The 15954-nt window shown below is 34.8% G+C and overlaps 1 protein-coding gene and 1 long non-coding RNA gene across 2 annotated transcripts; one reads left to right on the top strand and one right to left on the bottom strand.

Moving 5' to 3' along the window:
- Positions 1-7767: 7767 nt before the first annotated feature.
- LOC127135276 (uncharacterized) lies at positions 7768-9342 on the bottom strand. The gene is made up of 3 exons (XR_007808495.1): positions 8303-9342; positions 8031-8208; positions 7768-7961 (listed from the first exon to the last, which is right to left on the bottom strand). It is a non-coding gene; the product is annotated as an uncharacterized LOC127135276 (long non-coding RNA).
- Positions 9343-9835: 493 nt separating this feature from the next.
- On the top strand, positions 9836-11777 carry LOC127073988 (F-box/kelch-repeat protein At3g06240). Its single transcript, XM_051015241.1, has 2 exons — positions 9836-11085; positions 11576-11777. Exon 1 carries the CDS (start codon positions 9997-9999, stop codon positions 11065-11067), a length of 1071 nt encoding a protein of 356 aa, XP_050871198.1. The 5' UTR covers positions 9836-9996; the 3' UTR covers positions 11068-11085; positions 11576-11777.
- The last annotated feature ends 4177 nt before the right edge of the window (positions 11778-15954 follow it).

Here is a 15954-nt window from a genome sequence, read left to right as displayed (position 1 = left end):
CATAAACAAAAAGCAGAGCGAAAATTAAACACAAGCTTTAAAGAAAATAAGAAAAATTGAAACCACAACCAATCATGAAGCGATTACATGGACACATGAACCGAACTTTACCTGACCTAAACTTATGTATATCTATGTTATCAAAGTTTACATACCATTGTAACTTTAAATTTTTGTACGTAGAGTTTGCAGAAATGTAAGTGAATTAAATTTGAAAAAGTAAATGTAAGCAATAGAAATTTTCAAAAGCGTAATTGAACTCTTTACGTATGTTTATTATATTTATCCACTATATTGCACTATATTGCACAAGGATATTGGTCTGAATTGGCTCACATACTGAGGATTTTTTCACTTTAGGAATAAGGACCAAATCAGTATTGTTTATCTCTTCAATATAACCAGGATTGTTCCATAAGCGCCTCATGTTCTCGCATATGCTATCTCCAATAACACTTGATTTGTGTGACGTTGTTTTTTCTTCGCCTTTGAATTGCTTTAACATGATAATATCTAGTGTTGAGATCTCCATCAACCGGTCATTTAGCTTGAGATCTTTGATACCACATGAGCTCTTCCTGGTGCAAAACAAGGTTCATGTCTTTTGAAGCTCTTTTTCCAACTGTTGAAGTCCAAGATGCCATCTACCATTTTGAAAAGCATTCTGAATCCCGTTTAGCCTCCCCGTGATTTTCCTCTTTTGCCTCTAAGTGCTGTTAATTGTCATTTGTTTCCACTTGCCAATTTTCTCTCTGAGCTGCTCAAGATTCTTTGTAACATTGTCATCATTTTTCCTGGTGATTTTATCCATATCTTCATAAGTGTCTTCAATGATCTAAGCACTTTCGAACCAGAATTTCCTCTCATTGTTGCTTGAATATGTCTCCCTTAATATTGATTAAAATAGGATGGTGTTCAGAGAAATCTAACTTGGTTAGGACTTTAACTAGAGCATCAGGCTACTAAATTCTCCAAAAATTATTACAAAGCACCTGATCTAGCCTCTCTCATAGATTCTTTGCCCTCCATGGTAGATAGCCCTCCTCCATGTGAATTAATGACTAATTAAGATATCACATTTTCTTCTCAATACTTGAGCTCCCCCTCTTTTTTCCGATGCATTCAAGATTTCGTTCAAATCTCCTCCCAACATCCAGCTTTTACTCATCAAATCCGCAATCCTCTTAATCTCCTACCATTAATCGTGTTTGCATTATCAAAAATGATTTTTTAGATGTACATATTGAAAGTATGTCTCAATGACTCCAACATTAACTTTGTTTTGATTTCAAACCATTGTTATTCGTCCTGAATAACCTTGTTTTGAGTAAAACTATATTCTGAAAGGTTCATCAAGCTTCTCTGGATTAACTTGTGTCTACAACACAACAAAAATGTTTGGTTCATTACCATTCATATATTGTTTACAAACTACCAGGAAATCTTTATTCCCTTCCCCTCTGCAATTCCAGACAAAACGTTTGATGTTTTATTTATCCATAAAAACAAATTAAAGAGAAGGTCTAAGCATCTTGATTGGTGTTTCTTCAACCACTTCCATATCCGATCCTTCCTCATCATTTCCATTACTCTCATCAAAGCCACGAGAACCTTCATTCCTTCTGTTGGAATCTTGCTACAATTGAGTATGAGGAATTTGTTCAATAGGAATTTGAGGTTCTACATTTTCTTTACGAGAGCGCCTTGTTTTCTGCACCACCATCCATAGACCATCATCTTCCTTATATTATTTGTCACTCTCCTCTCCCTTTCCCGATCATACTCCCTCCTCCGTGTGTGTTTCCTTCTCCACACACTTCTTTATAATGGCCAAAACGTCCACATGTTAGCCATAACATGTGTAAGCATTCATATTCCACTTTGCAGTGTCTACCCTTGATGGAAAACATTGCTAAAAGCGGCTTCCTTAGATCAACTTGGACGCACAATCTAGCATACTTACCCTATTCCTTGAAAGTGTCTTTCCATCAACCTTCATCATAAAACCTACACTGATAAAATTTTGGTCATCCTCACATTTGAACGTCACCAAGTAGTATTATTGCCCTAGATCCGTGATGTTCAAGACTCCTCTTCTTGCCCACATTTGTTGCACTTTATTCTCTAAATCTTTGTAGCCAATTCTCCTACCAAGAATTTTGACAATTACACAAGAAAATTGGCAAGTTGGAACGGTTATTTTTGCAGGTTACGGCGGTTTGAACCACCTCAAGTTGAAAGTCACGACGGTTTGATTCTGTCGCAAAAACGTGTGTCGCCATGTTCTGCGACAGTTTTGAAAACCGTAGCCACAACCGCCTTTATTTGTTACGACGGTTTTAGAACTGCTTCAACAAAATAATTGCGAAAGTTTTACCCGTCATTAACTTTACTTGAAGTTTTATTTCTTCAAACCCGCTTGTAAACCGCAAGAAGTTTTGGAGGAAATTTCAAATACGCAGGTAAGCTGCAGGTATTTCCGCAGGAATTTTAAAATCCGCAGGTAAGCCCGCAGCTAATTTATTTTTAAAATTAAAAAAGTTAAATTTGTTTTTTACCCAAACCTATGAATATGAACAGGAGAAGAACTTGATTAGAAAAAAGAGATGATATAACAAAGAAAAAATCGTAGTAGCATAAATCATAGGAAAATATAACAAAGATCTAATGCATAATAAAAGACCATACTACCAGTATAATAAAAAGGTTTTATGCATTAGTCGGGTGAAAGTATTAGAACTAATTCATATTTATTAGTTGTACTATTTTCTTAGCCCCTAAGTTTGTTAGAGGGTATTTTAGTATTTTATCCTATTCTAGTAACCCTAGTTTTAGCTTATAAATAGGGTGGCAATCATTGTAACTTTAATCATATTTTGTAGCCGTCATTCTCTTAATAGAATATTTCCGTTCATCATTCATTCTACCTTTGCACCAACAATTGGTATCAGAGCTCCGGTTCGGATTCATTAGGGAAACACGGGAAACACGAGTGAACGTGAGGACTTGTGTGTTTGATTTTGATTCTTAGATTCGTGTTGAATCTTGAACAAAATCTGATCTGAATTTTAATTCTGTGGGTTGGGAAACACTGTGAGAAATCTGAGTGTACTGTGCAAGGTAGAAAGATGAACGGAAACGGCAACATGAACACCAAACTTCCAGTATTTGACGGTAAAAGCTGGAATCGTTGGATGATCCAAATGCGTGTACTGTTCGGTGCTCAAGATGTTCTAGATCTTGTCACTGATGGTTATGTTCCGGTAGCAGCAGATGCGACGGATGAACAGAAAAACGCGCAGAAGGAAGTAAGGAAGAAGGATCAGAAAGCATTGTTCTTCATTCATCAATGTGTTGATGTAAATGTGTTTGAGAAGATTGCAGATTCAACGACAGCAAAGGCTGCGTGGGACACACTGGTTAGATGTTATGGTGGTGACGCATCAGTGAAGAAGGTGAAGCTTCAGTCCTTGAGAAAGCAATATGAGAATCTCAACATGAAGAATAATGAGAAAGTTTCTGAATACATCTCCAGAGTGATTCTGATCACTAATGAGATGAAAGCGTGTGGAGAAACTCTTTCTGAAGAAACAATCATGGAGAAGGTATTGAGATCCATTACCTCTCAATTTGATTACATTGTGGTAGCAATAGAACATTCCAAAGATCTGAGCACCATGAGAATTGAAGAGCTGCAGAGCAGTCTAGAAGCGCAAGAGTTGCGTTTGACTGAGAGAACTTCTGAAAGGGAAGTAGAGCAGCAGGCTCTGAAAGCAACTTCTGATAGGAGGTATCAGAAGCAGTCAGAAGCCAGGAGAAGATCTGATGGTGGTCAGAAGTCAGAAAAGCTCAACCTCTGGTAGACAAAAGAATGCTCAGAAGGGAAAAGAGAAGTATGACAAGAAGAAGATCCAATGTTACTGTTGTAAGAAGTTTGGTCACTTTGCTAGAGACTGTTGGTCAAACAAGGAGAGAAAATCAGAAGAAGCAAATATAGCCAGAAGTTCTGATGACGAATCTGTGCTATTGATGGCCTCTGAATCTGATGATATGGATCTGATAGACTGGTGGTATATGGACACTGGCTGTTCAAATCATCTTACTGGAAACAAGAAATGGCTGGTTGACTTTGACTCTGAAAAGAGGACAAAGATCAGATGTGCTGATGACAAATGTCTTAATGCAGAAGGTATGGGAAATGTCAGAGTGATTCTGAACAATGGGAAAACAGGATTGATTCAGAACGTGTGGTATGTACCTGGCATCAGAAGCAATTTGATGAGTGTGGGACAGTTAATTGAGAAAGGTTTTTCAGTTACCATGAAGGACAATCTTCTGAAGCTGTATGACTGCAATCAAAAGTTGATTATGGAGTCAGAACAGGGAAGGAATAGAACATTCAAGGTGAATGTCAAAACTGCAGACTCAGAATGTCTTAGTCCAATAAGTGTTGAGAAGGAGAGTGAGCTGTGGCACAGAAGATTTGGTCATTTGAATTTCAGAAGCTTAAAACATCTGAATTCAAAGAAGTTGGTACATGGAATTCCTGCAATTAAGAAGCCTGAAAAGTCATGCAAAGTTTGCATGGAAGGAAAACAACCACGATTATCATTTGCGTCAGAAACTTCTCCAAGAGCAAAACATGCCTTGGGAGTTGTACATTCTGATGTGTGTGGTCCATTTCCAGTAGCATCGATTGGAGGTAATAAATACTTTGTGTTATTTGTTGATGAATTCACAAGAATGACATGGGTATCCCTTATTAAGTTTAAACACGAGGTGTTTGATGAATTCAAGAAGTTCAGAATGAAGGCTGAAAATCAGAGTGGTCAGAAGTTGAAGATTCTTAGAACTGACGGTGGAGGTGAGTATAACTCCAAAAAGTTCCAGAAGTTCTGTGAGGAGAATGGAATTGAGCATGAGGTTACTGCTCCTTATACCCCTCAACACAATGGTCTTGCTGAAAGAAGAAACTGCACTTTGCTTGATATGGTGAGAAGCATGCTAAAGGAGAAGAAACTTCCTTAGAAGCTCTGGGGAGAAGCTGTTGCCACTGCAACGTATGTACTCAATCGATGTCCTACGAAGAAGTTGAAGGAAATAGTTCCAATACAGAAGTGGACTGGAGATAAGCAAAGTGTTAGTCATCTGAAGGTGTTTGGTTCTGTTTGCTATAAACATGTTCCAGAAGCCAGAAGACAGAAGTTGGATGATAGAAGCAAAGTGATGATTCTGATAGGGTACCACAGTACAGGTGCATACAAGCTCTATTGTCCAGAAACCAACAAAATTGAATTCAGTAGAGATGTGATTGTGAAGGAATCAGAATTTTGGAATTGGGATAAGTCTCAATCTGATTCTGATGTTAGAACTTCTGAAGAAAGGTCAGAGTTAAGAATTTCTGAAGTTGGAGTAAACTCTGACGTTGATTCTGATTCTGATAGTGATTCTGACTCTGGAGAAGACTCAGAAGATGAAGGTGACTCTGATGATCCAGACTCTGATGACCCAGACTCTGATGGTAATTCAGATTCTGGTGGCAATTCAGACTTTGGAAATATGCCAGCCCCTGAAGATGGTCAAAGCTCTGGAGGAAGTCAACCATCTGAAGCTAGAAACTCTGAAGCTCAAGACTCTGAACAAGTTCAGAGACCACAAAGAATCAAAAACATCCCCAGAAGATATGCAGAATTTGACATGCTGCAAGACACTGAAGTAGACTCTGAAGGAGAAGTTATTCAGTGTGCCATGTTAGTAGACTCTGAACCCATAAGTACATAAGAGGCTCTTAAGCAGAAGCTCTGGCTGAAGGCCATGAAAGAAGAACTTGATGCTATAGAGAGAAACAAGACTTGGAAGCTGACAGAACTTCCAAAAGACAAGAAAGTCATCAACGTCAGATGGGTTTTCAAGCAAAAGTTAAAGCCAGATGGTTCAATTGGCAAACATAAAGCAAGGTTGGTAGCCAGAGGATTTCTACAGAAACCTGGGCTGAATTACTCTGAAGTGTTTGCACCTGTAGCAAGACATGAAACAATCAGAATGGTGATTGCAATAGCTGCTAATAGGAATTGGCATCTAATGCATTTAGATGTAAAATCTGCATTTCTGAACGGTCCATTAGAAAAAGAAGTTTACGTGTCACAACCTCCTGGATTTGTGAAAAAGAATCAGGAAGGGATGGTGTACAGATTATACAAAGCTCTATATGGATTGAAACAAGCACCCAGAGTTTGGAATCAGAAGATTGATTCATTTTTCAAGAAGTAAGGCTTTCAGAAATGTGAGATGGAGTACGGTGTCTATGTTCAGCATACTTCTGAAGGAAATATGACTCTGGTATGTTTATATGTTGATGATATACTGCTGACTGGAAGTTCTGAACAGGAGATAGCCAAGTTCAAGAAAGTTCTGATGAATGAATTTGAAATGACTGACCTAGGCAAAATGACATACTTTCTAGGGATGGAGTTCAGATACTCTGAGAAATGTATTATTTTGCATCAGCTCAAGTATGAATTAGAACTTCTGAAGAGATTTAATCTGAAGAACTGTAAGATTGCTGTCACACCTTCTGATACAAATCAGAAACTGGATTCTGACTCTGATGGAAAGGATGTGGACGCTACAACCTTCAAACAGTTGGTTGGTTCTCTGAGGTATTTGTGCAATACCAGACCTGATATTTACTATTCAATTGGGATGGTTAGTAGGTTCATGAGTAAACCTAAGTGGTCCCATTACCAAGCTGCTGTCAGGATTCTGAGGTATATCAAGGGAACTCTGAAGTATGGAGTATTATTTCCTTCTGGAAGAAAGGATGAGTCAGAACTTTTGAGTTATTCAGATTCTGATTGGTGTGGAGACAGAGTTGACAGAAGAAGTACGTCTGGGTACTTATTCAAATTTCTGGGAGGTCCCATTTCTTGGTGTTCCAAGAAGCAACCTGTTGTGGCGTTGTCAACTTGTGAAGCTGAATACATTGCAGGTGCTGTTACTGCATGCCAAGCTGTGTGGATTCTGAATCTATTGCAGGATCTGAAGATTAAAGTAAACAAACCTCTGAATCTGATGATTGACAACAAGTCTGCAATCAATCTTGCCAGAAACCTAGTGTTGCATGGGAGAAGCAAACACATTGAGACCAAGTATCATTTTCTGAGACATCAAGTTCAGAGGGGAGTGTTAGAAGTTGTACACTGCAACACTCAGAAACAGTTGGCAGATGTTCTGACGAAAGCTATCAAGACTGATCAATTTCTCAGATTAAGGGATGGAATTGGTGTTACAAGTTTTGATGGAATATGAATTAAGGGATGGTATTAGAAGTAATTCATATTTATTAGTTGTACTATTTTCTTAGCCCCTAAGTTTGTTAGAGAGTATTTTAGTATTTTATCCTATTCTAGTAACCCTAGTTTTAGCTTATAAATAGGGTGGCAATCATTGTAACTTTAATCATGTTTTGTAGCCGTCATTCTCTTAATAGAATATTTCCGTTCATCATTCATTCTACCTTTGCACCAACAGAAAGCACTACTATTTTGAGCGTAGCAAAGTCGAAATGCAATACCGACTTTCGTATCGGATAGTCAAAATTTCGATACGCAATACCGGTATACCGACACTATACCGGATTTTTAACAACACTGAAGAAGAAAAACAGTAACAGGTTCAGCTTGATGCATATGTCAAACACATACTTATAAGTCCAAACTGAAAATAGAACAAGTTACAAAAACCAAGTAGACTAAATCAATTGTAGCCAACAACTATATAGTTATTTGAAGTATAATTAGCAGCAATTATCCAAATCCACTTTAATTACATTACTCATACAAAAAGTAAACAATACCATCTATGCAATTCCTGTTACAATGTATGACTTTAGATCCTCCTTTATAATCAGCGGTTACAAGCTTGCCATCAAAATAGTGCACAATCACGGCAGAAGCCTGTATCTGGAATTGCATAATGTAAGTTCCAATCTATTTATAATGCTGACAAGATTAACAAGCAGACAATTTTACCACTGATTCTTCTAATGAGAGACAGAAAGCACACTGATATTCTGAGCAAATTTTAAGTTCAGGGGAAGGCTTTGATTTTTTTGGTACTCTTCTTTTCTGTAAGCATCAACACTTGACCGATGCTCTTGAGTTGCTGCCACTAATTCCTCATTTCATCAATCTCAACAGCATCATCAACCTGCAGTTAACATACAACTTGATTAAACTTCAATGCCTAGGTTATGAGTAACCAACTAAATGGTGTACGAAAAACTTGCAGATACAATACTCACTGCCTGCATTTTGGCGGGACTTGAAAATAATTCAGAGGAGCATGGCTTTTGTGTCCATTTAAACATCTCACTATCAAATAAGTTAATAAATGGTTGGTTTTGAACCTCATTCTAAATAACAAATAACAGCCACAACAAAAATTATTAATGTTTTAACTTAATGCAAAGCTAAAATAAAATTAAAAGAACAGTTAAACTGCTTCAGAGAAAGATGACTAATAGAAAATCAGATCTTAGTAGATTTGTGGCCCTCATTGACTAATAGAAAATTAGACCTTACTAGATTTCTTTTATTATAAATCCTAGGAAAAACTTGGATGTCTCTAGGATTTAAATGTTGAATAAGGCTAGAAAGTGAGTAATAACTATGCCAGTACCAGTCAAAAATTAAAATTGGTTAATGAGAATATATGCAACATGAAGAAATTACGAGAAATGCAAACTGAAAAACATGAATTCAAAACAAACTATAAGAATTGCAGTGGAAAACAGGCAGTTAAAATCCCACTAATTCTACAACCCAAAAACAAGCAGGTGAAGTCCAAACAAGCCACACAAATTGTCTTTCAGGAAATGCAATAAAGAAAAGCTTCTGAAATCACTGAAAAAACACTTCTTAAATCTTCAAAGCTTACACAACAACACTATAAATTGAAACAGGGACACCAGAATGAATAACAACACAAATATTCAATAAACAAAAGCGTTCACATTCAAAGACTCGTCAATAATCTTCATTAAAGCTTTGACACTTAATCAAATCAAATTTCTAGATACAAAACTATAAAATCAACATTTTTTCTTGTTGATAACTCTTAAATCCTAAATCACCTTTTCATAGAAATTAAACCTTCTTGTTGTTTCTATGTTGTTACAATTGATTGATAGATAAGGAGAAAGAAAGAGGGGTCAAATTTTAGTGAGTTTTAGAGTTTTGCATGAAAGAGTTAAAATATTGAGAGAAATCATTGGTAGAAAGCATATTTTTTTATCGGATTTTACAAAGTATTTGATAGAATCCATGCATTTTTATTGGTTTTTTCAAAATATTCGATAGATATCATGCATTTTTACTTAATTTTTAAAAAAATACCCAGAAGAAAGTATGAATTTTTATAGGTTTTTTAAAAATATTTGGTAGAAAGTGTGCAATTTTACCGATTTTTGAAATATCTGATAGAAAGTATGTATTTTTTTGTTGAATTTTTCAAAATAATCTACAAAAATACATGAGAAAGATGAGTTTTTCTCGCACATTTTTAAAAACCGATAAAAACACATTTTTTTTAAATTTTTTTGATAAAAACATAAAAATTGTATAGTTATTGGTGATAGTTTGAAATTTTTTCAGAAAAACTTAAAAGGTTAGAAATATAATATATATATATATATATATATTATATATATATATATATATATATTATATATATATATATTATATATATATATATATATATATATATATATATTATATATTCATTCCAAATACAACATACTTCATGAATATAAAAAATAATTTTTTTAGTCTTTTTATTGAAAAGTTTTGGAAAATGTATTTTCTTTCTTTTTCTTCTATTATTCCTTCTTGTTTCTTTAAAAACAAACATAGGCTAAAGGTGAATTAGAAAAAATCATAAAATTGAAGTTATAACAGTGAGCGAATCCGTTGTAAAATTAGGGTTACCGGAAGCAGCATGGAGAAGAAGACGCTGTATCTACCTCATGAATTGATCATTCTGATCCTGCTGAAATTGCCGGTGATTTCTGTTATACGTTTGAAATGGGTTTGTAAGTTATGGTTTTCTCTTATCTCTGATTCCCAATTTGCATCTTCACATTTTGAACATGCCGCCTCACACACTAGTAAACTTGTATGGTTGAAATTTCCTAATATTAGTTCTAGAGATTTTGAAGCATCATTTAGTGAAGCTTCACCTTCCCGGGAGCTTAATTTTAGGACGGCTTCTCGTTGTCCAGTAATTAAAGGTTCATGCAGAGGATTTCTATTCCTGCACAGTTGGGTTATAATCTATCTATGGAATCCATGCACTGGATTTCACACAGAAATACCTACGTCTCCTTTTGGTTCCAAATTAAACTCTGCTGCTATGAATCATCTATATGGCTTTGGTTATGACCACTCAAGAGATGATTACTTGGTAGTTTTATATATTCCAGATTTCGCTAATAGTTCATCCCATTTAGAGGTTTTTTCATTTAGAGATCATAAGTGGAAAGAAATTGCGGGTACTCACGGCCCTTATTTCTCTTACTCACCTGGGGGGTTGTTCTTTAATGGGGCTATTCATTGGATGGTTGAGCGCGATGACGATGTACAACTTATTGTTGCTTTTGATTTAATGGAAAGGGAATTGTTAGAGATACCTTTTCCAGATGAATTTGAGCCGAGTGTAAACCTTGATGTGTGGGTATTTGGAGAATTTCTCAGTGTGTGGACAAAAAAGAATGACACACTTGAAATTTTTGTGATGAAAGAATACAAAGTGCATTCCTCTTGGACTAAGACTCTTGTTTTTCGTCTTCCTATTATTTATCATGATCTTCAATTTTCTTATTTTATCCCTATATGCCTTACAAAAAGTGGTGATATTATTGGAGAAGCTAATGATTGTTTTATGAGGTTAAATGCCGAAGGACAGTTGTTAGAGATTAACTCCGACATTAGCAATACAAGTGGATCCAAAACTGTCATCTATACGGAGTCTCTACTTTCACTTCCTGGCGGTGACATCCAGCAAGTTTAACATGACACAAATAAGAAGGTGAAATATTTTCCTTCACCATTTTCTTGATGTTTATAATTATATTGTATTATGAACTCTTGGGTGGGTAATATGTGTTTGACTGCATTTGTAACATGAGCTGATCCAATCTGTCATGAAATGTTTATTGGAAATATTGACAGCTTTATTTGTTCGATTAACGGTTATTTAAATGGATGCTATTGTCATTGTTTATTGTTTCCTAAGAGTTTATGAGTGCAGATAGAAAAAGAAAATTGTGTTCTATATTTAACTCTAGCCATTTCCATTTCTCAGTGTCAAACCAGAAAAAAAATTAATTTAAAGTTAATGAGATACATTTGAATGTATAGATAGGACTTTAGATCAGAAAAAACATAATGTGTATACATCCCTTAGTTCAATCACTACACATTCAGAATCATCTATTACCTTCTTGCAGCTTACAATAGAAAACTAGCATTTTTCTCACACCACCATTAACTGATCAGTTTCATTTATAAACATACAGATGAGGTTCGCGATAGCAGCTGTGACTCATGAGCGGGGCAGAAACTAGTTAGAGCAACAATAATCTGCAAATAACAGCTATAACGACTGATGCATCATGAAACATCAACTACCTTAATTGCGTTGTATTTATCAACACATGAATTAATCTTCACCTTTTGACTAGGAGGACTCCCTCAAATAAGTTGATGAATTTTGTTTAATGCAGTGTTTTGTTTACTTTGGTTTTTAACTATGATTAGTGCAAAACTGTTGACATTATGCACTTTGCATTCAAGTACTGAATGCAAAGTGCATAAGTTGGAGTTTTCTTGCAATCTTGTTTTATTAGAGGTACTACAACATGAAAATAATAATGGCCAATGGCTTCAGCATTGCCACAGAATGCAAGATCAAGAGAAGGTGGATGATATAATAGAACAAGATCTTTCTTTTTACAAAAGAAAACTCTTCTCCCTTAATTATAATGAGTCCCTTTATTTATTCTTTTGATAAAAGAACCTCAAATTATGATTCATTTAGTCAATTCTTATCACTAAATTTTATACGCAAATAATTATTAATAAATTAGTTAAATAAAAATATTAGCTATTATATTAATTTTTCATTTTTTTAATTAAAATTTCCATTGAAATACAAATTTTGTTATTGATAAAATTTTAACTTTAATTATTGAATACAATATGAATATATATTTTTTATAAGAAATATGAATATATGTGTTGAGTTGGAATCTTATCTTTAATTTTAATATTAATATCAATACGAATACATCGACATAATATCAATTCTTAACAAAAAGGAAATAAATGCAAGCAATTGTATTTTTTTTTAAACAGGTTAATGCTAGCATTTAGTCTCATGCATAGATGAAAGTTTAGGGTCTTTTTGGTTCAAACTAGAAGGAGAGGAGGTGAGTGATTTTAATTGAGGGGAGGGGAGGGGAGGGAATATTTTTAAGGGAGTTTTTTTATGCACTATATAAGTTTCTATCGCACTATGCGAATTTCCACATATGCTCCTTATTTTTGGAGATGCATCTTTTGAAGTATCCCAAGACACACTCAAATAAGACCATTCATAGTGATACCTTATTGTTTGATTTATTTTATTATGGGGATGCATCTTTAGAAATTTTCCGTAGTTACATTTATGTATGTTAGACACGTCAGTATCAGACACAAAAACAAGAGATTTTTCCAAATTAAAATTAAAATTCATAAAATGAAATTAGGATTACATAGATGAGTTCAATATAAAATGCAACATTACACTTCAATATTCAGGTGGACGCTTCAAAATCTTCAGAATATCTTCGACGGATCTTGAAATCGTCGCTTCCAACTCACGCGGAACTTTTGTTTCAAAACGGAAAAACGTATTCCACATAGCCCTTACATCCGTTTGTGTCTTGAATTCAATCTTTCATCCGTTGTCAATCGACGGTGAACAGTACTTGAGCTTCACAATCTTTCGATTGTCTCCGTAAGGTAGGAGATAATGGATTTCGTCTTTGATATTATTGAGGGAGGTGAAGTCGTTGAGATTGAATTTGCGTCTGGGAGCTCCGTTGGAGAACGAGACATTTGAAACACACTAGTCAATGTTTAATAGCGACATTTGAGACATTTTTAATTTGTGTGAAATATAACATAAGAGCACCTTAATTTATAGAAGTCATAGATCAATATGGACCACTCAATGACTAACATGTTTATTCTAGAGATATATCTATGGAGCCGCACCCTATTATCTTGTTCTAAAAATGCATCTCTGAAACTTCTCCTGAACTAGTTCCAAGACAGAACCTATAACATAACCTATTTTTTCATTTACAATAAACACAAATGTTGTTATGGGGGAAGATAAAAAATGCATTAAGATAAAATACACTTCGGTGATGTAAGTGGTATAGGGCATCCCGGTTTCAAGTAAACTTGAACAAAATGACTTGATTTTGAAAGTCATCTAATACATATGATACGATCATTTAGATTTTGAGGTGGGGCAGTACGCAGTGAGAAAAAGGTTTCTGAAAAACTGTATTTTGTCAGATCAATACGCACTCTATCATACGCACATGCTATTATGTAAACCATGTCAGAGAAGCACATCCATTTTGCCTCCGGTGTCGGACCGCTAAGGCAAGAAACAAGAGACTCGTAAACGTTGTCAAAACATTCTTTCTTTCCATACAACCTTGCATATGAGTTTTATATATGGAAGCATTCTTTTTAATTTATTTTTGATTTACTAAGAATTTCTCAGCAAATCTAAATCATTGCACAACTAGGCTTTGTGCACATTAGAAGAATCCTGAGTTTTATACAAAAGGTTTCGGTTGAATGAAAGGTGAACCAAGTGAGATATGCTCGAACACTCGTTTTGTAATTAGATATTTTTGTAACTATCAATTAAATGGATAAATATAACTATTTTAGTCAATTCTTATTACTAAATTATTATCCATTATTTATTAATATATTAGTCAAATAGAAAAAAATAGCTATTAACTTTTTTTTTATTAAATTTGTTATTAAAGATACACATTTTCTTTTAAATCTTAAATCAAATTTAGGTTTAAATTATTAAATACATACTGAATGAGAGAATACCGGAAAATGAAAAAGAAAGTAGAGATTTTATCTTTAATTTTTATGTTATATAAGTCGCATCTCAAAAAATATGATCTCTTGCGGTGGCCGCGGAAAAATGATTTGAACACAGTCGCTACCGAATTTTATTTATTCCAATAAAGGAATAGGAAAATATCGATAAACCTTTTGGAAAAGAACATGGTTGTTCCAATCATATTTGGGTTTGGGAGTCGATTACGCAAGAGGAATGTATTAACACGCCTTACGCCTGTTGTACTCAACGAAAACCTCTTAGTTTAATTTGTGATTTGAATGTTAACTTATGTTAATTGTTTTCTTCGAGTGAATAAAAGATCGAAAAGAGAAAAAAACTAAAACCTCTAAAGGAGAGAATATATGATTTTTATTAGTGTGTCCGTCAAGATCTCGCAATCTCGTGCCTACGTATCCTTATGGTGCAATAAGAAAATCAGAGCTTTCGTAGTTCAGGAAACTACAGTTTGTTTGTGTTTTTTAGTGAACAAATATTTAGATCGCATTCTAAAGGCTAAACATTGACTTGCTTACTCTCGGTGGAGGCTTAAGCACTAGTTTGTTATACGCGTTAGAAGGGATTAAACAATGTTTTTTCTGAAAAGGTTTTCGATCACACGGGGGCAAGAAAAAAAGTTTGATAGGTTGAATGTGTTTTAATGAACAAGTGTTTAGATCGCATTCTAAAGGCTACACATTGACTTGTCTATTATCGGCGAAGACTTAAACACTAGTTTGTTATGCGCGTTAGAAGGGATTGAACATTGTTTTTTCTGAAAAGATTTCCGATCGCACGGGGGCGAGAAAAAAAGTTTAATAGGTTGAATGTGTTTTAATGAACAAGTGCTTAGATTGCATTCTAACGGTTAAACGTTGACTTGCTTGCGGAGGAGACTTAAGCGCTAGTTTGTATGTGCATTAGAAAGAATTAAACAATGTTCTTTGTGAAAATGGTTTCAATCGCACGGGGCGTGAAAGCTAGGTTAAAATTGTGTTAAATATTTTAGGAGAATGACGAATATTTGGTAAGAACAAAACGTGAGCCTCCGGACCAAGTATTCGGGACATTGTCGGAATGCTAGACTTCAACAAAACTTTTTTCATTCAATGTATTAATAAAATTGTTTGATGGACAATGACATTCAAAAGATAGTTCAAAGGTTTCACCAGAATGTTAGACTCCACTGATCCATCTTTTGTCCAAATAATTAGGTTAAGTATTTTAGAAATGAAAGAGTGAATGGTGTTAATTCCTTAGGATTGACATTAATTTTAGAAAACAAATAATGTAATCATCTCTGTTGTTTTAATATGTTGGGTTGAAGAAATTCAACATCTGGACCAATATGTCATGTACGATGTCACGACATCAGGTCTGTGACATCGCACATGTGTAGAAAACTGAATTAATTAATTCAGTATATATTCTGGGATCAGCAAGGATATCTGGTGAATATCCTAACTCCCATGTGGAGGTCTTGAAGACTCAATCAGAAGATATATAGGCTCAAAATATGGAGATATATATGGAGAGATTCTAGGATTGAAGACCTTGTTTGTAGCAGAATTTTCTGCTGAAGTTGTAACAGCAAAGAACAAGTCTGCTGCGATTTCTGAAGGCCCAAATCCAGTTGGGTGATTAGGTTATAAATAGCTGATTGTAACCTAGTTTTTGTAAGCCTCTTAGAATGAAAATTTAGGGGTGTGTGTAAGGTAAACCTCCCAATCTGTGGGAAGGTTACCATGTGTA

This window comes from Lathyrus oleraceus, chromosome 4 (assembly GCF_024323335.1).
Source record: "Lathyrus oleraceus cultivar Zhongwan6 chromosome 4, CAAS_Psat_ZW6_1.0, whole genome shotgun sequence".
NCBI lineage: Eukaryota > Viridiplantae > Streptophyta > Magnoliopsida > Fabales > Fabaceae > Lathyrus > Lathyrus oleraceus.
The sequence above is the reverse complement of the archived record's forward strand: the minus strand, read 5'-3'. Positions and strand labels throughout refer to the sequence as shown.